The sequence below is a fragment of the Eretmochelys imbricata genome, chromosome 2 (genome assembly GCF_965152235.1).
Source record: "Eretmochelys imbricata isolate rEreImb1 chromosome 2, rEreImb1.hap1, whole genome shotgun sequence".
Lineage (NCBI taxonomy): Eukaryota > Metazoa > Chordata > Testudines > Cheloniidae > Eretmochelys > Eretmochelys imbricata.
Window position 1 is genome coordinate 101,262,432 of NC_135573.1, and position 27,446 is coordinate 101,289,877.

The following is a 27,446-nucleotide window of genomic DNA, read 5'->3' on the forward strand; positions in this document are numbered from 1 at the left end:
TTTTTTTTTTTTTTGGCTGAAGAAATGCAAAAGCTCACACATTTAAATGCATAATAATATTAGCGCGCACACACACAAAGAATCCTAAGGTTGTCAATATCCTCTCAGCTAAAAGAAAAATATTTTGAGAGTTCACAAAAGGCCATTGGGAGCAAAATAAGAATCCTTCAGAAAAGAATATCTCAGTTTTTCAATAGCTATTCAATTTATTTCAAGCCTTGTGGTGATAATCTGCATTTATTTCAGAAGAGACTCAAGTGTTCCCTCTGTAATTACTAGAATGTCTGCACTGCTCCAATGCTGATTACAGTTCAGAGTCTTAAATCTCCGTAATCTGTCTGAAATGTTATTAAATATTAGATTTTTGTATGATTTGTTTTCTTATCACTTTATGTGTAACTTTACTGCCACTCACTGCCAAGAGACCTTGAACATGAGGATTTTGCTTTAATCTCAATTTATTATACTAAAAATGCAAAAATTAAAGAAAAATGAGGAAAGTTTAATATTGCCAGGGAACGTGATGGATAACATTGTGTCATTTTTTGAATTTTAATATTATAAACTGAATTTTATGTTACTCTACCCTAATAGTGACATATTTAACTTTTTAAGACTGGATATAATAATTTTATGGTTCAAAATGTGTATTATTAAACTATTATAGTGTAGTGCTTTGTCAAATGCTTGTATATTCAATACAAAAAATCCACAATCTAATAATGGTAATAATCTGATTTCTACTGAGAAAATCATAATCCATGCTTAAATCTCACCTTTGACTTAAGATATCCCAGAGGTGTCCAGTCAGTGTGAGTTGTAATGTACAGTATTTTCCGCACTACCTAGACATATGGGGGTCAGGACAGTGAGAGTTTACAACATAGTGGCAGTTTTATTTTGAGGTTGACAAAATAGGAGGCTTTTTTATATCCCTGCAACTTGTGCTTTGCTTGCAGGCAACTCCAGTTCAGTGTATGCCATAAGGTGCCCAAAGGATGTATATCAAAGTGGGATAAATGCCAGGCTGCCTTGAAATAGCCTGGAAGCAGCATGATAGAGATCACTTTTCTCATGCATTTCCTGGTTGTGTCTAACTTCTTTAAATGGAGACTTTCTCTTCCTTCTTCCATACATGGTTTGACCTCCCTGATGTCATCAGCAAGGCTCATATCCTCTCCTCTTTTAAGTCCCTCTTAAAAGCACACTTCTGAAATGCTGCCTCACTGATTTATATAAAAATTTCCTTTTCTTGTTACCTTTCCCTAACCTCCATCTAAACCTCTTTGTCCATACACGCTTAGCCTATGTGCTTCTTGAGGCACTATATACATAAATGAAAATGAAATGGACATTTGAACCAACCCACCTACTCATTCCATACTCATGCTGATATCTATACAGGCATACATATTTATAAAAACAGGTACGTATCTATTTTTTTTTTTAAAAGATTATGGCATTTTTTCCCCTTCTGGACTGAGAATTTCACTTTCTACTTGGAATTAATTTTTATGGGAGAATTTACCGATTCCCAGCTAATGTCCAACACTGATAAAACTCCAGTACAGCAACACCAAAGGGTACGACTACTGCATGCTGTGTAGACATGCCACAAACTGCTCTATATGTGACAGTATAATTACATGTGTAATCATATATGTGAGATGCTCATGTGTAGAAGGGGCGCATGGGGGTGAAACTGGTTTCACAATTTGTTGCAGCTATGGAAATTTTCAAATTTTTGTACAAACTGTGCCGTTCTGTTGGACTTCGTCTGCCGGTGTCCTTGTTAACTACCACCCAAGCAACATTCCACCTTAACAGACTATCCTTAAAGTGCATGTAATAAAATGAGGCCACTGAGATTTGTACATGTCTGGCTCTCTCTACTGATTATAATTCACTAAGTAGAAATGCTGCACAAAGTCAATTTATGTGGAAAAATCCATAGCAGCAGCACACGTTGACCCTCCTTTCAGGACAAAATGTTAGTATTTGGACTATGATTTACTAATTAGACAGATAGGGCCCCATGACAAGAACGGTGCTTGTAAAAGAGAATAACACAAAAAAATATACACACAGTAAATGCTTTTCAATGAAGCACCACAAATGTATTATTTACATAGGCCTCTTTGGGGAATTTACTATCAGGATTGTAAAGACCCCCAAATTTTAAAGTTCCAGACCACTGAATCAGCAAGAACATGAGATTCGAAGCATTTTTCAAATGTACGTTAATTACAGGGAAGAGTTAAGATTAAGAATCCCCTAGGTGTAAATTACAATATTTAAAAGAGAATGTGGCTGCATTTGGCACTCATGAAAGGGTTAATTTTGAAATAGGCAGTTTTGAGAAGCTGATAGAAACAGTGTTATAGCTCCAAGGTATGCTCAGCCAATGAGCAGTTGTTCTGATGATGTAATGCTTGTAAGAGGAGATTTTATTGGTTAACTGTGAAGTCAGTTGATATCCTGCTGATGAGATTTAGGGGCAGAGTTCTATGAAGATTCTCTCTCCCAAATGCAGTTTAGTTAAGTGGTTACTAAGCAAAGTTAGGATTTACATAACTCACCTCTTCAAGTGCTGACTCTTCATTATGATTTTTCCACATACAATAAATGAAAATGACTTTAACTAAAAGTCTAAGCACTCAAGGTCTGTGGATAGTAACCACCTACAAGGCCAGTAGTAACTGGTCAGAGATTGTGATAGCTGAGTAGCTGCAGAAGGCAAGGGAAGGGGACAGATTCAGTCTTTATGGGTATGTCTGCATTGCAAAAACAAAAACAAAAAACCCAGGGCAGCAAGTCTCAGAGCCCAGGTCAGCTGACTGGGGTTTGTGGAACACCTGCTATGGGGCTACAAATAGCAATGTAGATGTCCCCACTTGGGCTGGAGCCCAGGCTCTGAAATCTAGCAAAGAAGCAGGGATTTCAGAGCCCAGGCTCCAGCTGGAGCAGGAATGTCTACACTGCTTTTTTTAACTCCATAGCATGAGACTTGCAAGGCTGAGTCAGTTGACCCAGGCTCTGAGACTTGTTGCAATGGGGTTTGTTTTGCAGTGTAGATGTCTGTGGCAACAATAATGCCTTGGTTGCCACAGTGCTGATCTTATACACAATCCAGTTAAAAAACAGTTCCCATTTTCAGAGAGGTCTAAGGGAGCGTCAGCTGGTGTATTTTTCTCCTTCTTCCAGCTTCATCAGTATGCTGTTGCCCCCTCTTGCGATTTTATTATGAGTTTCACATATTTGGTGTTTTCCTTCAAGACCCAACCACTGGAGTCAACAGATTGCAGGAAAATGTCAGCTTTCTTTCTTTTCTTTTTTTTTTAAACAAAGTTAAGTTTGTAGCCTCCATGGTTTCACAGAAAAGTTTGAAAGCATGAAATGACTGTACCCTTAAAGGCTCGGAAATCAGGAGGCAAATAAAAAGCACTCCAAATGTATTATTTTTTAAAATATTATTTTAAGTCAATTTCATTATTTTTGGGGTCCAGTAGGATTTTTGAATGCTTGAAGTTGGCAGTATTATTAGTATAAAAGTCAGACCAACTGAGAATTCCCTTCAACTTTGACACAAAAGGCCAAATTCAGAGGTGGGTTTCATGTTAGTAAAGGGGTGCTAGTGATACGAAGTGTAAATTGCTGTAATTAGTAATTAAGGGCCCAGATTAAGGTTTTAATTACACCAGTTTAGATTCTGGATGCTCACCTCTCAATTTAGCTGGAGAAGTGAAAACCAAAGAACTAGAGAGTGCCAATTCCATGACTGACTGGAAATCCATTTGTGCATTATAATAGAGATTCCTTATTAAAAGATCACCAATGTGATACAGTGCAAAGGTCACCAATGTGCAAGTGAACATCTTCTCAGAGATGCAAAATCACATAGGTCAGCAACAGGACCCAAATAGAAATACAACATTAAGTAACAATGTAGCCAATATAACCACCTCTATATTCCTCCCGCGGATTAACCAATCCTAAAAACAAAAACAAAATTATAAAGAATTTAGCGTATCCCTTTCACAGCCACTTCCTGAAGAACCCAGTGCCTGCTGTAATGAGAGAATCTGGTTTTAGTTTAAAAGGAAAAATTTTAAATATATTATGAAGCCACAAATAGCCCCTATTTTGTTCATAACGATTCTCAAGGCTTCTAGTTTTCTGTTCAATCCCTTTGTGATGTTACAGTAATAGGTCAGAGGATGGTCATGTTAGATTTATGCTGTCTCTAGTTAAGGCCCAATCTTTCAAGCCTTCTGTGCGCTGAACTTCAGTTTGCTTCAGTGGGTGCTCTGTAAGCCAGAGTCTGCAAGATCAGTCCCTTAATTACTCTTCCTTGGAGTGATAAACAGCATAACATTGGCTAAAATTTCTAATCTGGGATGTTCCAATTTATCTTTTCTTCTTCTACCACTGCCTCAACAAATCAGAGGAAACACAGCTGTGGTGCAATATCCAGCACCAAACTCTCAACCAGAATGAGAACAACCACAGATCCTTCGAGTGCACCTTCCAGCCTCATACTAAATTTTGGAAGCACTCAGAACTTCAACAATACAATACTGGGAAAGTGATTCCTGAGACGCCTTAGAGATCATGGGTTCATCTTCAAGTTCTACTCCACCTTCAGGTTCTCCTGTAGAAGTCTCATATAGCAAAAGCCCGAGTCAGATGCTTCCCCAAAATGGAAGCTCAAAGCTAAATTCTCCCTGGTTTAAATCTGTTGATGGCAATCAAGTTAAACCAGGATTAATTTGACATTTGAGCTTCTGTATGTGATTTAAACCTATTATCAACAATGGCAAAGGTTAAGGACGTCTGATATTCAGAAAGGCCCTGAGAAATAAAAATTATCTGCCATCCTGGGGTTGAATGGGTGGTGGGGGAAGGGAGTAAGAATCTTCCAAGCTTCACTCATAAAAATATGGTGCCTACTTGAGACACCAGAATGAGATGCTGCTGTAAGTAGACTGATACTGTTCTGCCTACAATGGAAATGGTGAACAATATCCAAGGAATCATGAGATAAAAACAGAAGCCAGTTTTATTAACAGTGAAAAAGAATCCTCTTTTAGGAACATATTCATAATGTAATTTAACAGTGATTCCGAAGAACCAGCAACTTTTACAGCAGGACAGAAATAAATTGTATCTGATCATACAAAAAAAGAGAGTGTAAATATACTGTATTTTCTGTTTTGAATCCAAAGCAAGGAAGTTGGACTGGGTAATCTGCTTTACATTTTGCTTTTTTCCTTCTTCTAAAATAAAGGAAATGGGGTTGGGAAGCAGGAAGCTGAAGAAAAAAGGAAACATTTATCTGAGCTGGAAAGCTTCTTTTTAACCTCCCCTCCCTGGCCCCCCAAGATATCAGCAAATGTAAAAAGATGCAGTAGCAATGGAACAAATGATTACAAATATTAGGAGACACATATTTTGCATCAGGCTCAAGTCCCAGCAGAGTTATAATACCTAACAAGGAGCAGCTAGCAGCACTGGGAAGGTTTACTGCACTGACGTCAGACAAACCTAGTGGAGTTATTTTACTGACCTGTGAAACAAGACAGCAGTACAGTCAGGAGCCATAGGAAATGGCTCAGGATGGCATACTGTTGAAATCCACATTGTCCACTAAGTATAAGAGCATTTAAGTGAAAGGAAAAGCACTCTGTTTACTTAAACACTGTGAGGTTCTGTTCTCAAAATGACTGCTTCTGACATGTGATTGGTGCACCTTGGCTCTCTTCTGTATCAAAAGCAAAAGGATCATCCCTCTAATAGATGAGTCAGTTTTACAGGAGCATTACGGTTTGAGCTTCCAGTTGTCAAAAAAATATTAAGCAGTCTATTCCAGAGCAGTAATACCACAGAGCTAATTGCAGGGACTATTTTACATTATGACATGTTAGAGGCACAATACAGCCATCCTGTTTGGGCTTGTCAAAACAAATAAACTTTTTTTTTTCCAAGTGAAATCTATTGCACAAAAGAGCTAAACAAATTATGGGTAGAGGCAACCATCTACCACACCATCAGCATTCAAGACCTGAAGAAAAGAGTGGAAACTTTCGGGGACTGAATGCAAGAGTGGAAACGCTAATTGAGCATAAATGAAAGGATCTATTACGGATGGAAGGATAAGTAAGAGTACAGGCAGGACAATGCTCTCATTTATGATTCAGCTACTCATGGGTAGTGCTGGACAGCTTTAAATACAATTTACAGCCTTGATTACAAATGACTATGTGCATCAAGTTGGAAGGAATGCAAAGACTATAAGAGAGAGAGAGCCTGCCTTGTCCAAAAGAGAAGTATAGGGATACGTCAAAGCAGAACTAGGCTGGACGTTCCGTAGCAACTGAACGTACAGAATCATGAAATAGCTCTTTTTTTAAACTGGAGATGAATTGATTAGTGGGCAAGAACCACCACATTTAAAGTAATTGATTTGCCCAATGACAAGATTATAATGGCGATTATCGCCTGATAATTATGGTGATATTGGTGAAAGGGAGTTCATACTGCCCTATGACTTTTGAAAGCCAAATATAAGAACACAAATGTAGTAAAGGCAATAAGCACTGGAAATACAGAACAAGGGCATGTTCATGCTTTTATTGAAGTCTGTGGCCACTTTTTCTTTGACTTCAGTAAGAGCAGAAACAGGCCTCAAGCAACCATAGCAAAGGGCTATTTTCATCCATCAGATGCCTTTATCTTCAGACTGTTCAATTTTTTTTCAAGTTCTTATGGACCAAACATTACCTCTAACTTTGCTATTTATTTCTCCAAAGATGGTGATAATTAAGACATTCCATTAAAATGCTGACAGAATCTGTGCTATATCATCTTCTACCATACAGCTGAAATTACTGGGATTTAACAGGTGATCACTGGCACTCCCCCCAGGGAGGGCTATTAAGACAGCACAGACTCGGATGCTAGCAATACACAGATGATACCCATCTCTACATCACAGTCCACCATTTCCCACCTATTCCAGAGCCTGCATGAAATCAGCAACTGGCTGAAGAGTAACTGGTTGAATCTAAATCTGGATAAGACACAGTGATGTTGTCTGGAAAATGAAAATATTCAGAACTAGCCAGCACCAGCCCATCACACTCAGTACGGAGTAATCAATAAATCAGTATATAACCAGTTCCTTCTGAACTCTTTCCTTGTGCTGGATATATTAATAGCAACCGATGCAAAACCATCTTCCTCTATCTACCAAAGAATGTGTCTCTTCCTGAGAGAAATGCCTTGCTCAAAATGATCCATGCATTCATGACCGATGGGCTTGATTATTGCTGTACACTACATACTTCAAAATGAAACCATTGAAACTTAAAAAGATGCAACTGGTGCAACATGCAGCAGTCCACTTACTAAATAACAGGACAATCACGACTGACCTGGACCCAAGTGAATACCAGATTAAAGTTAAAGTTCTGACTGGGTTTTCAAAGTCTTTGATGGAGGAGAGGGGAAGTATTGGATACCAGGAATTACCTCTCTCTTCACGACCCAGACTTGCCGCATTGACTGTGCTCCTCAGGAAGAATGGAATTGTTTACAATAGTGTGACTGGGGGAAGCAGAAGAGAGGTTACTTGGTGGGTTCATGGTTGAGGAACCCTCACCTGTAAGCATTCAAGATGGCTATTATATTGACTGCAGACAGGACACAATGCTGTTCATCTGTTCAACATATTTTTCCCATCACAACTATACTTATAAAGGACAATAATGCTACCTGTGCTAAGGAAAGTGTGTATTTAGATTTCCTTTTGGGTTTATAGGATACCATAAGGCACTCAGATACCCTGGCATAAAAATCTAGATAGAGCAATGCAGGTAGGATAGATTGCCAGTAGAAACAGTTCACTTACCTCCCAATTATTAATTTTAAAGAACAGTGTTTTTAAAACTAAAAGAGAATCAAACTCCATGGAAGCCATTAAATATTCACTATTGTCTTCTGCCCTCAGAAAGAAATTGATGTGGAAGAGAATAATGGCCACATGCTGCTATACAATGAGGGCTGTCTTGGACAGGAATGATTCTGATGTTTGACTAAGCAATGCCAATTGGTTTATTCACCAAATAATGAGACACTAAATGCGTCTAGAGATTCTTGGCACCTGGTAAATTCTTACCTTGGACTCGCTATTCTGTTTTTCAAGAAATGGTTTGCTCATCCCAAGAGTTTTCTGACATGACTCAACTGCAATTAAAAACGAGTGACAGTGGACTGGGAATTGGTTAATCTCTATATGTTCAATGAACGGCTCACAAAACTACAATAGCATTTTAGACTCCTGCCATTACTTTTGTAAACAGTTTCAATGATCAGACCCTGTTTTCACAAGATCATATTGCTATGAAAAATTCACCTTTTGTGCTTGCTCTCTCCCCAAAGATTACTTATTTCCCAAAAGTCTGAATAAAAAAATCAGCCATGTTTTAATTCTGAGGGTGAAAAATGTGTTTACAATTTTTTTTAATTATCACACTTTTTTCATGTAAATTTCCAAAATGGCTGAACTTTGACCTGTAAAATGTAGGGTGTGAATCATCTCAATTGAAGAGTATGGCCATGAAGTGTCCATGTTTGAAGCAAATGGGTTGCATAACACAATTATGAAAAAATGGACCTTCAGCTATAAGCTCCTCAGTGAAGGGATGGCCTTTTTGTTAGGTGTTTTTACAGTCCAAAATGGGGTCCTGGTTTATGACTGGAGATCTGTAAATTCAACTGCAATACAAATCATACATTAATAAATATAATTATAATAATAATACATTGGTTACAGCACACACTCAGTACAAAATTTTAGTTGGCATAGCCACCAAAACTGGTTGGAAAATTTCACATGCAAAAAAAAAACAAACAAAAAAAAAACCTCTTGAGAAAAATATACAGACATTTTCACCCAACTTCAGTATTCACACTTACCATAAGGAAAAGTTCTGCCCATGAGAGAGGGGACACTCTTCTATTTAAGATACTTGACTTTGGCCTCAGAAGATCTGGCATTAATTCTATTGCTATATGGCCTTGGTCAAAACACTTAGCCCAGCATATTTATTATGAATTTAGCCCAGCATATTTATTATGAATTATAATTGTCATTGCTGATTTTTATTACCATAGTGCCGAGGCACTACCACAATACAAACAAACAGTAATAGTAGTAATAATTTTCAAATGGGTGCCCATATTTAGGCATCAAAGTATGTGGCCTGATTATCAGATATGCTGAGCACCAGGGCCAGATTTAGGGACAAGCGACACAGGCGATCGTGTGGAGTGCTGGGCTTGGAGGGCTTTGGCTCTCTCTAACGCTGCGCCTCAGGTCGTGAGGACAAGGGGAGAAAAGTGACCTTTTGAACTAAAGGTCTGGGCTTAACATGCTAAGGCTGTCATCTGCTGTAACATTATTTAATACGTGTCCACCCAATGTGGGTGCAGAGTTCAATTTCTTGATGTTAATACATTTCAGTTATTCTTAACATTAAAAAGTTTCTATAAGTTTAGAGGAAACAATTTTTTTTATTTGGTTATATGGCATGAATAAATAGATTTACAGATCCTAGCATGCAAATGTATCGTGTCATAAGACAGGGATAAATCATGCATGTAAATCATGCATCGAAGTTGTGAAATGGGCTACAAGTGCAATAAAAAATAAAGTATGCAAAAGTTTAACAAATGGAGGGGAGGTGCCAAAGACCTTCCTCATCTGGAGCCCTATTTGTTCTATGGCCAGCCCTGCTGAGCACCCACAGCTCCCAGCTGAAGTCAGTGTGACCCATGAGTCTTCAAGACCTATGAAACTTCGGGCACTCAGTTAGGTGATCAATTATTATAGATTTAAGTAACTAGCTTTAGGCATACCCGAGTTTCAACGTTATAGCCTAAGTCTGCCCAGTCCTCATTTCCCCACCTATAAAATGGGGATAATAGCACTTCCTTACCTCACAGGGGTTCTGTGAGAAGAAATCCATCAATGATTGCAAAGTGATCAGATACTTCTATAGCCTCCCATCACTGTAGTGTTTAGACAGGTAAGCAAATAGGCCTTCTACTGTTGCACCAGACAAGGGTTGGGAGAACATGGGGTGTGTGTGTGTGTGTGTGCGCACACTGATTCTTGGGAATAGGATGGGAGATGGCTTCAGAAAGGATAGTGCCCTAGGATCCACCATTATGCAGATCCTCTGGACCTTCCTCCACCATGAACAAAATCACTCCAACCTGGAGCAGTCTCCTAACAACCATTTTGCTATGGCCTTGGCAGAGGATCCCTCTCCCAGTAGACATCTCTGCATTCAGCTGAGTCTTCTGTTGTGGAAGGAAACTAAATGTAGTGATTCTTTATTTGCTCTGGCACTAAACAAAGATAACTTTGGGGCCACATACTTCATATGTATACTGAGCAATATAATGGATAAACCTGGGCTTATACGAATTTTTGAGGTAATTCTTGAGTTTGACTTAAGTGATATTTTTCTCTGTGCCAGATGATAATGTATGAGTGCCCTCCCCATAGCTGCACATTGCCATCATGTAAAGCCAGAGAAAGGTAGTTCCCTCAGTAAGGACCTCCATTGACCGCAGGATGGGTTGGAGCAGGTTCTGAGGGAACTCTAGTGGGCCCAGGTGGTGATACTGGCTGAGCTTGATCATATGACATGTTTTCAAAATAAGCATGACAGCTTTTAAAATACTAGAGCTGAACAAATAATTCATAACAAATTGATTATTTTTGTCGCATTTTCTGTTTGTGAAGTCAGTGAACAGGTCACAATATTCTCAAGTTATTCATTATTAAAAAGAAGTTGACACAATTTCTCTGAATAATTCTAGATGTGCAGCTGTTTATTATGAATTGATATGCAAAATTTGAGTTGCTTTCATGGGACACATAGGTCAAAGGGTTTGTTTCTGTTCCCTGACTGCATGACTATCACGTTTGAAATCAGGCTTCTTGTGTGAATATTCTCATGTAGAAATTCAAAATTCAATTTCTGTGAATATTCTCCAATATTCACTTAAAATTCCCTTGCTGAATCTTCTTCCTTAGCTATGTAGTTTCCCAACTGTATAATTCAAGGCTTTTTCTGGCAAAAAAAAAAAGGTAGAAAGGTATTTCAAAAGGTAGAAAGGTATTTCAATGACACTTTCCCCCATGGTTAGTATTGCTTTTTTACTTGAACTGAAATAATTTCCATAGTAAAGCCAAGTTTTTTTAAGAGTTTTAAAGTATCATTTTCATGCTTCCACTTAGGTGATTCATTATGAAGCCTGAACCTGTTTGCCTCCATCTTTTTAGGCTCTGTTTTATTTCAGATTGAAATTTTTAAATGGGCCTTTTTGCCAGAGGAAAATTTTTTAGTTCAAACGCTAGGAGCCAAAATATGCCATCAGTTTAAAAGCAGATTTCTTTATTTAAGTGGAAAGTGGAGCTTTAAAATTGGTGGTGGTGCAATTTCGTTACAAGCATGCAGGGATTAATATTTTGCTGTCCCCATTCTATCCCCAGTCTTCCATAAAATAACACGTGTATGTTTACACAGTTAAGTTCCAATGCATTAGTGACTGGAAGTCAAATCCTGCACTCAGTGATACTCACTGATGCCAGTGGAATTACTCCAAACGTACATGGATGCCAATGAGAACACAATTTGGCACAGGCTACAATGTTTTTTCTTGTTTGAGAAGGATTATTTTATAGGGTTTTGATAAGTCTCATATTCTTTTTTAGGGCTGTCGATTAATCACAGTTAACTCTTGAGACTAACTCAAATATATTAATTGTGATTAAAAAAATGAATCACAATTAATCACAGTTTTTATCACATTGTTAAACAAGAGTATACCAATTGAAATTTATTAAATATTTTGGATGTTTTTCTACATTTGCATCTATATTGTATTCTGTGTTGTCATTGAAATCAGTGTATATTATTTTTGATTAGAAATATTTGCACTGTAAAAATGTTAAACAAAATAAATAGTATGTTTCAATTCACCTCTTACAAGTACTGTAGTACAATCCCTTTGTCGTGAAAGTGCAACTTATAAATGTAGATTTTTTTTGTTAGATAACTGCACTTAAAACCAAAACAATGTAATACTTCAGAGTCTACAAGTCCTACTTCTTGTTCAGCCAATTGCTAAGACAAATAAGTCTGTTTACATTTACAGGAGATATTGCTGCCCTTTTCTTATTTACACTGTCACCAGAAAGCGAGAACAGGCATTTGCATGGCACTTCGTAGCTGGTATTGCAAGGTATTTACATACCAGATTTGCTAAACATTCGTATGCCCCTTCATGCTTCGGCCACCATTCCAGAGGACATCCTTCCATGCTGATGACTCATTAAAAAAATAATGCATTAATTAAATTTGTGACTGAACTCCTCGGGGGAGAATTGTATGTTCCCTGCTCTGTTTTACCCACATTTTGCCATATATTTCATGTTATAGCAGTCTTGGATGATGACCAAGCACCGTTGTTCCCTTTAAGAACACTTTCACTGCAGATCTGACAAAATGCAAAGAAGGTACCAATGTGAGATTTCTAAAGATAGCTACAGCACTCGACCCAAGGTTTAAGAATCGGAAGTGCCTTCCAAACTCTGAGAGGGACGAGGTGTGGAGCATGCTGTCAGAAGTCTTAAAAGAGCAACACTCTGATGTGAAAACTACAGAACCCAAACCACCAAAAAAGAAAATCAACCTTCTGCTGGTGGCATCTGACTCAGATAATGAAAATGAACACGTGTCAGTCCGCACTGCTTTGGATGGTTATCAAGCAGAACCCAACACCAGCATGGACACATGTCCCTGGGAATGGTGGTTGAAGCATGAACAGACATATGAATCTTTAGCACATCTGGCACGTGAGCATCTTGCGACACCAGCTACCACAGCGCCATGAGAACGTCTTTCAGGTGACATTGTAAACAAGAAGTGGGCAGCATTATCGCCTGCAAATGTAAACAAACTTATTTGTCTTAGCAATTGGCTGAACAAGAAGTAGGACTAAATGGACATGCAGGCTTTAAAATTTTACCTTGTTTTATTTTTGAATACAGGTTTGATTGTTTTTACATAATTCTACATTTGTAAGTTCAACTTTCATGATAAGGAGATTGCACTACAGTACTTGTATTAAGTGAATTGAAAAATACTATTTCTTTTGTTTTTTTACAGTGCAAATACTTGTAATCAAAAATGAATATAAAATGAGCACTGTACACTTTGTATTCTGTGTTGTAATTGAAATCAATATATTTGAAAATATAGAAAACATCCAAAATATTTAAACAAATGGTATTGTATCATTGTTTAAGAGTGTGATTAATCACGATTCATTTTTTTTAATTGCTTGACAGCCCTAGTTCTTTTTTGTTTATTAATGTCTGTCCTTAAAAAAAAAAGTCTTACCCCCTTCCAGATGGACAAAAGTGATATGTTTATTCACAGATATGTTGTGTAATTAAAAAATAAGGCCTTTAAAAAAAATTAAGCATCAAACTTTCTCTATTAAATTCTAGGGGAAAAAAAATTCCCCATAGATAAGTTAGAGCAATCAGTGGCAGCACCATCTTGCTGGCCCTCATTCTTATTTTCTCTTTATATAGAGTAGCTTCTGGAAGTGTAGAAAGAATGTAACATAGGGAGCCCTGGCCTGGGTAAGACCTTCCTGCATTAAGTATTGTAGGACAGCAAGTAACCATCTCTTCCTAGCCCTGGTCAAATACAAATATTCACACCAAGCACTTTATGCACTCTCTGATGGCTAAGGGCCAGATTGTAGCTCAGTCTATGCAGCTATACAGGAACATAAGGGAGAATAAAACTTCCTAGCAAGCCCCTCTGTGGCCTCCCAGGACTGTGGAGTCCAGTTCATTAGGGATGAGTGAGTACTACATGCTCACTACTCTTCCCCCAACAAGTGGGTAGAGAGTAGGAGGAGCCAAAAGTTCCATCCCCAACCATCAACCAACACAATCAAGCTGCTGGAGGGAGAGGTAGTAATCTGGTACTGGTAGGGATTAGTAATAGATTGCTATCCCCCTGAAATAAGGTGGGACAAGGGAAGAAATCCCTGGACTGCTCCTTGACCAGTGTGGCAACTTACTGTCCGTTACGTCGGGCAGATTGTACTAAGAGAACCAAGGTGTAGATTCCTGTTTTGTTGTATAAAATGAAATTAATGGTAAATTGAGAAATAAATCCACTAAAGGAAGAAAATTAAACATAAAAGATACCATCATTAACACAGGCAGTGTGCCCAAACATTGCCTGGAGCATGGCTGGGTTTGTTTCTCATCCTTAACATTAATGTAGATTTTAGAATTTAGTTTCTTATTATTTTTTCTAGGTGAGCATAACTTGCATTGAGATGGCACCCGTGAGATGAGATTAAAATTGCAAGGGCATTTCAATACCCTGGAATTAATTAACTAATTGGAAATACATGTCTGATTTACCTCAGGAAGGACTTTGGAATCAGGCCTCAGAGAGCCGGATAATCTTGCAGTTAATGTAGGGGACTGGCATTCAGGTGATATGGGTCCAATTCCTGGCTGTGCCAAAGACTTCCTAAGTGATTTTAGAATGTTACTAAATCTCTTTGACTCCATTTAGAAAATGGAGCTAATAATACTTCTTTTGGACTACCCGTGTCTTCTCTGTTTAGACTGTAAGCTCTTTTAGGGACTGCCTCTATGTGTGTTTACAGTGCCTTTCTCAAAGAGGCCCCTATATCTTGCTTGAGGCTGCTAAGCAGCTCTGTAATCCAAATATGGACCTTTAAAACATGATAGAAACTTTATAATCTTGCAAAAAAATTATTGTCCCTAAAGAAGCATTAGAAATGATCTGGAGAATAACTAAAAATACATATTTTCCAATGAGTCACTCAGAAGCTTCTTCTGATAATTAACAAACACAGTTGGTAGAACTGCCAAGGAATTTAAGAATTTTTTTTAAAATATTTGATTTGACCTCTCCAAACCAGCTTCAGTAAGAACATTGGTCAAGTCAATTTAAAGCCTACCAACAATTACTATTATAATGATGGCTGTTCCCAGGATGTCAACTGAAGTATTCAACTATTTCTCGCAAATTCAAATTACTGGAGTCATTCTGACCAATGCAGCAAATTCCTGGTTACAACATTCAAGGAATGTTTTTTCTAATCATTTGAGTTTACTTTTATTTTTCAAAAAAATCTAGTAACAGTTATGCGAAAGACTATTTTTCTTCAAAATACTCACAGGGTACAACTCCAAGAACTAAATTCATGTGGCTTAGTGATGACTCCAGTTACCTTTGTGCCTCTTTTAAAGTTGCTGTTGATTTAACAATGGTAGCTAATTTTATCTCCACAGAGAATAAATTTACTTGACAAAGAATTTCATTTCATGCTTAGGAAAGTTAGCACTAGCAATGACCTTATTGCTGTTTCTCAAACTGCTTCTTTTACGCTTCCGCCACATGTAATTTCTCACATTATTCTGTATTGTTGGGGCATAAAAAAGCCATCTGAGTATCTTATACAGAGAATACCTTTGGTGTCTCTTTCTATGAAGGCACTAAAACTTTTGGAGTCAGTGTAAAAAATGGAGTAGCCCATAAACAGTGCACTATGAAGTAAATCATCAGCCTTACTGGCAGCGAGTGAAAAACCTATGTCATTTTTTGACACTTGCTCACTGCCTGTCCTTACTGCTGCCCTGAACTGGTAAATTGCTTTGTCCAACATCACCTACAACACTGAGCAAAAGGACAGATCTATAAAATCATCCATCAAAATATCTTTAGCAGTGACAAATGGAGAATTCACCTGAATTTCCCTTGGATCTGTTTGGATTTATCCCTAGTGCTCAGATCAACATGTCTCCCCACCCCCCCAAAAAAAGGCAAAAGCAGGCTTCTTGAATGATACTACTGCCCCTGCCTACACTTGGGCCAAATTCTGCAGTAGTCTGTACTTGCATAGTGGCTGGCACTTACTCAGACAAGCCATCCCAGGATCACTGGCCTGAGTTCATGTAACTTAGTGTGGCCCTGCAAGGGGCAGCATGCGCAAAACAAGCCTCGTAAGTCTTCCCAGTTGGCTGGGATGTTCCTGGCTTCAGTCACATTCTGCACCACTCCAGGCTTGTGGCTGAAATCTCCTGCTGTGGAGAGCTGATGAACACACTCTATAGTTAGAGCTGCTTTAGGGAGTCTTCTCTTGGAGTTCTCAGTCTAACTATAGAGAGACCTGGTTCGGATGACAATAACCATAAAGAACATAATCCTCCAAACCCCATCCCATGGCCACTGAGTTGGAGTTAAGGCTAGAGTGACACTCATTGGGGCAGAGTTCTAGCCACCTCTCCCTGGCCACAAGGGAATGAGCCAGGGAGCAGGCAGAACCAGGGCTGCTGGTCTAGTGAGCAAGGGGCAGGAAGAGCTTAGCACCCAGCCAGGAGATAGTAAGCCCAGACAGAACATCCACAGCTGATAGCAGGAGTCAAGACAGATCCCCAGCTCAGGGCAAGAGGCAGCCAGTACCAGGGGTGGCAACTCAACCACATCTCTCCACCCACTTCAGGACAAGGAGCAAACAGGGGCAAACTATCTCAAGGAGCCTCCAGAGTTACCTGGACTCCAACCCAGGTCAATGCCAGAGCCAGCCAGGAGCACTGTGATTCCCCTGTTCTTTAAGCTTGTTCCATATTGCAGTCTTGGCAGGGTTTCTTAAGCTCTCCCTCCTCAAACTTCAGCTCTGGCCTCAACATACCAATGGAATCTTAAGTACTACACTGTTAGCTGTTAAGCTGACACCCCATCGTTGACTTATGTATAGAGGGGCAGGCTACTGTGGCAGCAGCTGTAGCACTGTTCTCACAAAAGGTTTGTGGTGTCAGGAGGGAACAATGCTGACAAGATTCTACCAAATACTTAGTTACCAGCTCCCCCGTATTAAAAAAAAAAAGTAGAAAAAGGTTAGTCTCCTGCTCAGCAGAATTCATGAAGGCATCAATACGTGTTTAGCCAATACAGCTGCACTACCCTGCTGAAGTGCACACAACTACCAGCTGAGCCTGGTATTTTTACCCTCATTGCCCATTTGATGATAGGAGGTAAGATGCTTGGCTGAAGTTGAGTAATCCTGTGGAAACATTCCAAAGTATCTACAAATCGCTCAGACGCCACAGTACCTGGAGGATTTCCCTTTGTTGCTTATCAGCCGGGCCTTGCTGAAAGGACTGAGAGCTCATGAAACAAGAAGATAACAAATCAAATACAAGAAGAATTCAGCTTTTCCCTCACAGAAGGCCTTATTTAGAACTGGTGGGGGAGGGGGCATCTCTGAGACTTTATATGGTAATGTACTTTAGGCTGCTCACTATCTTCTCCTTTTGCTTTTTGCCTACCAGACACCCAAGCCCATGGGAATAGTGGGGAATAGACGATGGAGGATTCTTCATTGCTTCAGTCCCGGATTCTGGAGGTCAACCTTCTCTTGTGGAGCACAGTGGAAGGATCGAACAATACTTCCTCTAATGATCCTTACAAATCATAAAAACTAACCCCACAGTGGTAAGAATTAAGGGTCTTTCCCCACTCTGTAAACATGGGTTTACTTCTCCTGTATATCTGTCCCATGTTGTTTTCATAGGTTCTCTTACATTCTCACTTTACACATCCATTTGTTTTTCAGCCCACCACAGTGAAATTCTATGGAATACCCTCGTGGCAGGAACCACGCTATCTACTTGTTATCCAAAGCCACTTCCACATAAACTAGAGGAATCTGCTTCCGAACTGTGGATTTAGAAAGAGCTGGCCCATATTCTTTTGCCTCTTGTGTCGTAACTGAAAATGGACCACTTACAAGACTAATAAAGCCTTTTCCTCTGCCTACAGAATCTTCATTCCCTTGAGGATCTTCTATGGCACAGTGCTTGGGCTGACGACGAGATATATGCAGTAATCTCTCATTTCACAGGAAACGAAGATGGGTACCATTTTTCTGATCTCTTCAAGAGTAACTCACCTTTGAAGGAAATACTGATGATACAGGTAATAGAGCCTCTCTCCACGAGCACAAACATAAAGCCATCCATGCCACTCTGCTGCTCACAATAATGTTAGTCTGTGGTTGTAAGAATTTCAAAGGTACAATCACGAAGGTGGGAAGCCATTTTAATAGAAGATGTATTTTCTTAAAGGCGTGAGGCATCCCCAGCTCTTTCATGCAATACCCTATGATGTGACCTACAAATTCAGTATCCTGGAGAGTGCTATCTATATATATCCTCCAGCAGCCTCAAAGGATCTGCTTAAAAAGTATTATGCAACGCAGCATCTGCTTAAAAAATATTATGTCCTCTAAAGTGATGATCCATCATGTTCTCCGCTTTGGGGCTAGTCAGAGTCTGCTTGTTTCTGTAAAAGATGCATTTTTTTTGGAACTCTCTGGGGACTGGAGAAGTTTTTCAGTCCAGCCTTAGCTACCATAACGACATCAGCTTTTCCCTGGCCACACAGAGTCATATCTTTTGACGATCTGCCAATCAAGGAAATGAGGATCCCAAAGGTTTCTCATTTTTTGTCACAAAATAATTCCAGTTCAGGCAATGGGCACCAGTCTTGCATGATAAGATGACACATCAGCTTTAAACTGTTGGAAGATTCCTGTTGCTTCCAGTTTGTCTTATTTTATTCCCTTAATTAGAACAGGAGCCCTTATAAAGTAGGGAGGGGCAAACAGACCTTCTCCTAGCTAAATTTCATGATCTCTACTTCATCCCCATCCTTTTAGACATCACTGCTGCTTTTTCACATTGTTGACTACACTTTTCATGACATCTTCTCCACTCTGAGTTCCCATGCCAACCTCTATTGATTCAGCTCCAAATCTATCTTTCCACCATTTCTAGCTTATCCCCATATAGTCCTGTATCTTGGATGACTCCTCCTGGATATCTCACCATCAATGTCACAACGTAGTGGCCAAAACTAAACTCCTTATCTCTCCTAAACCCTCTCCACTAACCCCTTCTTCTGATACGGTGAACAACATTCTCCTTCCTACTCGAGCCCACCATCTGGGGGTCATCTTTGACTCATCCTTCTCCTTGCCTCATACAGCCAAGTTGCCGCCAAGTCCTGCTGCTGCTTCTTACTCAACACCCTGAAGAACTGACCTGTTGTATCTATCCCCACAGGAAAACCTCTCATTCACGCTGACAACAAGCCTATAAGAAGCAATTTGGAAATACTTAATCCTATTTAATATCTCTGTATTTCATAACTGCATATATGTTTTGCTGCTACTCTGTCTTTAGGTTGCGAGATCATTAGGGAAAGATATTGTACCTTTTTCTTTGTTTGGAAAATGCCTAGCACATGACAGGTGCTATTGGAAATAAGTAAAGATTACATTTTACCTTGAAATGGTTAAAAAGAGGTCAGTCCATGTTGTTCGTTTGGGGCTCCTACAGTGACAGTGGATAGAAAATCTCCCCAGCTCAATCCAACTGCAATATAGTAATTACTGTAACAGAGCTAAGATCCCAGCAGGCAGCCTGTTAATTGTCTTCAGGGAATGCCAACATATACACCCTTAAGTGGTGAGCCAGCTCTGCTCTCTCGCGTGGAGATGATAGGGTTGTAGTTCCAGTTCTCCCTGTCCCCTCTGCAAAGGGGAGTGCCCCAGAAGGCAGTAGCAAGAGGCAGCCTGTGCTCTCAACAGAATGCAGGCACTCAGACAGTGTTTGGTCCATGACCAGAGGGCAGATCTCTCGAGTCATCCCACTTCCTTCTGCACCTGTGCTGGCACATTGCACGTCTTCCAATGTACGATGTTCTTAATAAAAGAGGTAAGGGTGAGTTATAAATATTTCTGTTTTATCTTCGTGTCCCTCTAACTTTTTCCTGAAACATACTGGGTCCAAACAAGCACACTTCAGACAAAGTTCCCACTGAAATCAGTAGGAATTTTACCTAAAAGGACAGAATTTGCCCCCGTGTGGAACTGAATGATGAAAGCAAAAACACAATAAGTGACTTGGAGGACAATGGATTGCTTTGTATGAAACCGATGAATTACAAAAACTGGGCTTACGTTTTTTACATGAAGAACAATCTTCTTGACTTGCAAGCCAACAAATTTAAAAACGGCAGAGAACCAACCGTGAACTGGTATCCTGCTTCAGACTCTTCACTCCAGTTTCTCTCTCCCCACAGGCTAGTTAAATCACACATTTTGGGAATTGCAAAAGAAAAATTCCTAATGTGTCAATGCATTCTCATCATTTCATAGGGCTTCACAAATATTTCTATAGTTAAATACATGGAGTACAGAGAAAAATGTACAGGCCAGGTTGTGAATGCCTTTGAGAGTATTTGACAATGAGCACGTGAGAGTATGTACATACCAATGTGAGTAAAAGGTTCACAAACTAGTCCAAAAAGTATAGTATACTCTGAAATATTGAATGAGACAAATGTATATGTGCATTCCAAAATATAAAAGTGTTGTATGCAGCGTGAGGCACTGTTAGAAGGTATCACGCTTACACAGATTACCATGAAATGTACACACTGTCAAAGTCTGGAGATCACTCAAAAGACAGATTTTACCTGACTGACAAATACAAGCTGATACTTTCTAAAGGGTAATTTCCTTTAATTAGCTGTTTTCATGTAAGCAGTGTCTTTCTTGGGGTGGGGATGAGCTTTTCACTATGTGGTTTTGAAACACAAAACTAAAACCTGCTTTGGCTTTATGATTTGCTTTTCTTTTGTTTGTTTTTTTACCATGCAAAAATTTATTCATACATTTTTGACAGTAAGAATTCCAGGATGCAAACAGAAACACAACAATACACTAGTTGATTATCTTCAAGAAGAGATTACTTTGAGTCTGACAAAATTTTGGTCAATCTAAAACATTCACTATAGAAAAAATATTGTGGCACAGAATCTTTCTGTCACCTGCTTTTTAAGTATGGCGAAAAGTAAAGGCAAAAAGAGAGAGAGAAAGAAAGAGGGATGGCAGATACACTGAGAATCTGCAGTATAGATAATCATACCTTTTATTGGCTAAGTTACATTAGACTGCAACACTGTAAAAACCTGTCAAGGAGAGGAAACAGTAGATTTGTAGAGGTAGTAGAAAGTCTGTAACAGTCAGAAGATGGCTTACAGGAGTATGTCATGCTAAAAAATCATCATGCTGTTTAAAAAAGCTGATCAAAACCAATTAACTAAATAAATAAGGAACGCAAATCATTTTAAATATTATGGTCTAACTGAATTAAAAAATCAATACAATACAATGATAAAGAAGGAACAAGAAAGCCTAGGATTCACATCTGAAAATGGCTGGTCTTTGAGGTTGGCTTTCCCCAACCCACTCCTCCCATTCCTTGTTTAATTATGTGAAAATCTCATTTCTGTGCTATACACAGCATATAATTATTTAAACTGATTTCCCTTACTGTTGTTCTTCATGTAGCTAAATTATGATTGTAACTTTGCTGATTAGTACCCTGGTAATGGCAGCGACAGCACTATCCTCTCCTCTGTCAGGTACGCTGGAAAAAAGGTTCCAGAAAGCAACATTTGCTCTAAATATTAACTATGATTTTCCATATCAGCTTGCATAACAGGAAAAAATAAAAAAAAATTACAAATGTACACTACACTTTTGTGCCATTTTGGGTACAGAAGAGATTTTAATAACTAAAACACAAACAAATAGGATAAGCAACTAGCTTTTGTGCATTCCTGAACTGTCATCATTACTTTCATCCAAGAAAAATATGACTCAGAAAGCAACCAAAAAAAAAAAAAAAAAAAAGCTAGTGCAAACCCCAAAATGATGATCAATCATTAATCCACACAGCAATTTTGTGTGCATGTGTCTGTGTTCGTGTACACAGTGGAATGTGTCTGGCGACTTCCCTCAAAATAACTTTACAAAACAGTCAATGACAGTCACTTGTAAGTATTTGCACAGACATTCCTAACTACACCAGGACTACAGAGAATTCTGGTATACATCTGGTGTAAAAGTATGAGAAAAAATTAGTAAAAAAAATTACATAAGAAAGTTATATTTGCATGTTTGCGAGTGTTGCAAAGTAACAAGAACTGTCAAGTAATTCACAACAAGTAACAAGTAGTAGCCAGAACCAATTATTGACTAGGTTTAAAAACAAACAAACAAAAAAACCCTAAAAAATCCCCAAGCAAACAAACAAAAAAAAATTGTTAGAACAGAAAAAAATCACGCTTTATGGTTTTTGTTTTTTTTTTTAAACAAATCTTTGTGTCAGAAGCCCATTTACTACAAAAACAGCACTATTCCATTATCGTATTAAGTAAACTGTTGCTCTCGCCGGTATTAAAGGTTAGCATCATTTCTGTACATGTAAAATTATTGCTTTTTTTGAAAAATATAATTAGCATGCGATTTTTTTTAATCCATTTCCTGCCTTTACAAAATGTTACAATTAAAAAAAAAACCTACTAAAGCTTTTGCAAAAAATTTCACAGAACATTTTCTTTCAAGGCAGCAGTAATTTTTGATAATGCATAAAATTATATGTGCAAAATCTGAAACTCTCAGAAATATTACCATCACACATAGTGTCACAGCAATGAGAAAAGAAAATATTTATATCTGTGGAATACATTTTTTTAATTGCTTACACTTCATGGTTTACCAACCTATGTGCCACAACCTCCACCTTGAAAACTTGCATTTAAAAGAGTTACTGTAGAAGAGGTATATAAAGCTCTTTTTCCCCCCTAACACCACCAGTGATCACCAAATACAAGACATGACACATTATATGAACATTAACCTGCCACCACAAAAGAAGTTACTCAGCTTTTCAAAATGTCACCAAGCCCAGAAAGGAAGGGTAACTGGCTTGCCGAACAAAAATACAGGAGTGTACAGTACCCTAAGGGCCTAGGTCAGCCTGAACTTGTTCAGCGACTCCTTTTCTATTAAAAACGTACAGATCAGCGGCTTTAAACAGCTGAATAATTTTTTAAAATGTGCAGACTTCCTTTGTGATCAGGTCAAAGAAAGTAGCCCTGTTACAAAAAAGGTCCTGAGAGTAAAACACCAAAGCCTGTTTTTCTTAGTGTTGAACCAGCTTTTTCTTTTCCAAAGCAGAATATAAGCATTTCTGTGGAAGTGTTTCAATTTCCATATTCACATACTATTAATGGTGCGCAGTCAAGAACAAGAGACTTAGAAATGCAAGTGGTCCCCAACTGTAATGAAACAAACCATTGTAGAATGATGGTCTTCTCTTTAGTCCTTCATCAAGCACTGCTCTCCAAAGCACCAAATGCTACCTCTTTCTCCCTCACACTCCTCCTTTTTAAAAGTTTACTTTTCCGCATGACAAGCAGTAGCAGTTTCATTAATTAATACTTGTTCGGCCCCCAAATCCACTGCTGTTTTTCAAATGTATCAAATAGTCATTCTGAGCATCAGGGAGGTTTTTGTTACAGTACTTAAATTCTTCACGCTGTCCAAATCACATACAGTTTAATTATTCCAGTGTCTCAAACTTATCTTGATTAATATAGATGCCTTGCACTGCCACAATGCTTGCCAACTCCACTGTTTATTACAAAGGAAATAAGGAACCATGGGACTGATTAGTACGTCAATTTATATATATCTTGTGTAGCATCTTCATTTATTTTAAAATGATTAACAGTGCAGAGGCATCTCCATTCTAGCAGAGCACTGTTTTCACTCTAGCACAGTGACTCCAGAGATTTGATGGCTTATAGGGAAGTTTTCCAGCTGTTCTTCTATAGGGCTGTTGGGATCATCGTTTTGAGGTTGTTGGAATCGCCGATCAGGGTACTGGGTGTTGTCAAAGGGTACCCGGTGCACACACTGCACATGTGTTTTTAGGTTCCCTTTCTGAGAGGCACTGTATGGACAATATCTGCATTGGAATGGTCTCTCCCCTGCAAGAAAAAAGACAAAGAGAAAAGCTTATTCCTTCCTCTTGTTTTCTAAGTATAATCTTCCTATTAACACTACAGCTCTGCTCCTATTCAGAACCATCATGCATATTTGAGCTACATTTTTTAGCATTATGCACATTAATTTTGACCTAACACATCACAAAGAGTTATTTTTTAATAATCTCCAGTGAGAGCAGAGCATGTCAGATTCCTATAAACTGTTTGACATACTAGAACAGCAAATAATAGTGACTGAAGGAGCACTTAAGAAAAGGTTAAGAATGGCTGGGAGAGGAAGGACTCCAAAAAGCAGAATTCTGCAGTAACAAAAAGGGATTTACAACTGAACAATTGTTTTGTTTTCTTTTTTAAAGGGGAATTTGAGGGCCACGGAAGGAGAGAGAAAAGACAGGCAAAACTTTAACACAGCTCTGTCCAAACCTGTGAGGGATTTTTACCAATTTTCATAAATAATTACCATGTTGGAAAAGCAGAAAAGGATATTCTAAAAAATCAAGTGACCTGCAAGATAAAATTGGGAACAAATGGGAGCCTGCAGCTCCCAGGGTAAGCTTTAAAATGACATTCAGAAATCACTGTATGAACAATGCAGTTTACAATCCTGATGACTAAAGCAACATGGCAAGATTAATCTTACATAAATACATTAACCTAAAGCTAAAGTCCTGATGAAGTAAAACAGACCATTTTATATTAGCACGACATAACATACGACACCCATGGAAAATCCCAGCAAGTTTCAAGCTGTGCCTATGGCAGCCTTGGAAATAGCTAAAGAAAACCCAGCTCTGGTTGACATAATGTATTAAGTGTATCTCTTTTGTTAATAGATTTAGAAAATTCCTAATTAAAGCTGGCCCGAGATTCATGACATTTACCAGTCAAAGTTTGGGGTAAGTCAGAAAGATTTGCAACAAAATTAAAGAAAAAAAAAAGCTGCTGTACAGGCTGCAGTATATTTGAAATGTAGGAAATAGTAACTGAACGAGAGATGTGATAAAACTTCCTTAGTTGGATGCTGAATTTCCTGCAGTAAACTAAGAAAGATGTTTTACATTTTTGCACGGCTACATCATGCCTAAGAGACAGAGCCACAATTCCAAGAGAAAGCACTATCATTAAAACATCTCGCACTGAACCAGCTAGAGATACACTGGGGAACATGGGAGAGGATTCTTTGTGCTGGGGGGAAGGGGGACACATCTTGCCCCAGTTTCTCAGGGTAAGAACTGTAAAAAGGACCCTGGCCTGAGGATGCAATTAGGGGTAATTCTGTAGCACAGCTAAACCAATCAGTACTTGGGAAGGAAGGTTTGCCCTAAAGGTCCAGCTGTAATCCACCCACAGACAGAGTGCCACCAGGAGCACAGTAACATGAAAGGGGTTATCATCTGCCCACAAGATATAAAAGTACAGAGGGGGACCAAGGGCTGTGGTGGTGGGTGGGAGAGGCTGACAATTCCCTTCCAAACAGGCCAAGTTAGCAGAATTCTCCTAATTACAGCTTTAAAGAAGACGACCATTCCTAAGGGCCAAATTTTCCTACACTGAGGGGAAATCTCAGCCTTCAGCAAACGTGAATGTAAAGTGGGAGCGTGCAATTTCCATCTTAAGAGAAATAGCAAAAAAAGTACATGAGCGGAGATCACACAAAATGTTATTTCTTCACGGTGAGGAAGGAGACTTCAAACTTTTGCAGGCAAATGCAGTCACTAGATTGGGGAGAGGGAGGCACTGTCATACCCTATAAGCACTACAGTGTTTAGGGCACCTCAGTGCTTTTCAATCAGCTTCAGAGAACCATCTGACTTTGTGCTCGCAAAAATATTCAAACACAAATGCCTGCTCACCTGCATTTGCACATGCAAATTCGGTAGATGGCGGTCCATTAATTGATTCATCTGCTAAAAACTGGGAACGGTAAAATTATGCAAATATGTTTTTGCAAGCAGAAAATTAAAAGCTGCTGCTAAAAATTTGGCCCTTAAAGTGTGCACTGCCCCAGCTGGTATGTGATACGCGTGGCATTTTTTTACATATGGGGATGGGACTATTTCTTCCAAAGGAGGAACTTTGCCATTTAAAATGGTGGGTTCTTCTCTCACGAGTGGAAAAATAACTCCTTTTAAGAAAAGGAGAAGGCTGTCTTAGATAGACAAAACAAAGCTACCAAATCAAAACTGGTTTGCACACCTAATCTCCCTTGTGAGGATTTCACATGTTCTGCTACAAGATGATGGCACCTTGCAGGCTTTTGTACTTATATTTGGAAAAGTCAGTGTTAAATTACTGAAAAATATTGCAATACAGTGACAACTATCAGTTTGGAAAAGGTTGCCTCTTCCAGTTTGCAGGTAAGTGGGAAAAAGTTGGGACAAGAGCCGCATTCACAGAAGTCATCTGTGATGTTTGTGAACTAAAGGACAGATGGTATATGCATAATACTCATATTCAAGTGCAGCAACCTACATGATTCCTGGATTGTTTGCATTATAATCCACATCCATGAATGAGACAAATTAGGTTGCCATTTATTTGTTCATTATCTATTATTTTGATTAATGGAATTCTTGTTCCCAACATAGCTATTTAAAAATAACATTTGCAATAACGTGAAATGAACTATTAATCATGATCTTAAAAAAACTCAGTAAGGAACTTGAACATGACATTTCATATGTGAGCAAAATGTTATAAACAGGATTTTTAGTTGCCATTTTTTAAATCTGAAAGGTATAAAATAAAGAAGTCAATAGTATTAATAATATTTTTGATATGAACAATTTTTGTCCTGAGTGCTCTAGGCTAGGTAAGGTAGTATAGCAAGAAAGATAAAAACACACTAAAGAAAAAAGCAACCTCCTTCCCCCCCAAAAAATAACCCCCAAATTCTAATAACATAATGCTGCATTTCCCCCTTGGTCCTAACAATCCATTCATCCCCCAGAAGTTTGATGATTTATGGAGGACAGATATTGAACATTACAGGAAACATTTTAAACAGCTATGCTGAAGATAATGAGGGTCCATGGTTATGCCTTCTTACTGAGGTTGCATGGCCTTCCATTGTAAGACCAATTTTTAAAATGCATTTTAAATGAAAGTGATTTCAAGAGCTGTGCTAGCTGTTGACACTGCTGTCATTTGCAAAATGTGATAGCCAGGGGGTTCTAGCACCATAGGAGTAGCAGGACACAGAGATTTCCAATGACAAATATTTTTCTGGTCAGCAGCTTTTAAAAACTGTTTTTTACTTGTTTGTTTCAGTTGCACAAATCAGCATACTTGAGCAGAGGACTTAATGCCTATGCTTAAAATACTGTAAAGATGCTTTAATTTACATGTATCATCCCAATTAGATGAGGAGTCATGATCTTG

The 27,446-nt window shown here is 38.6% G+C and overlaps 1 protein-coding gene across 4 annotated transcripts in view; it reads right to left on the reverse strand.

The window, feature by feature from the left end:
- Positions 1-23,844: 23,844 nt before the first annotated feature.
- The window catches only part of ZNF516 (zinc finger protein 516), a 129,831-nt gene continuing 126,229 nt past the window's right edge, over positions 23,845-27,446 (reverse strand). For 3 of the 4 annotated variants that reach the window (XM_077810518.1, XM_077810515.1, XM_077810517.1), the window contains one exon: positions 23,845-24,047. In XM_077810518.1, coding sequence (XP_077666644.1) covers positions 23,988-24,047 — 60 coding nt within the window. In that variant the 3' untranslated portion in view covers positions 23,845-23,987. Of the gene's footprint in view, positions 24,048-24,525; positions 24,601-27,446 lie in introns of all 4 variants that reach the window. The other variant, XM_077810519.1, reaches the window with a different exon arrangement.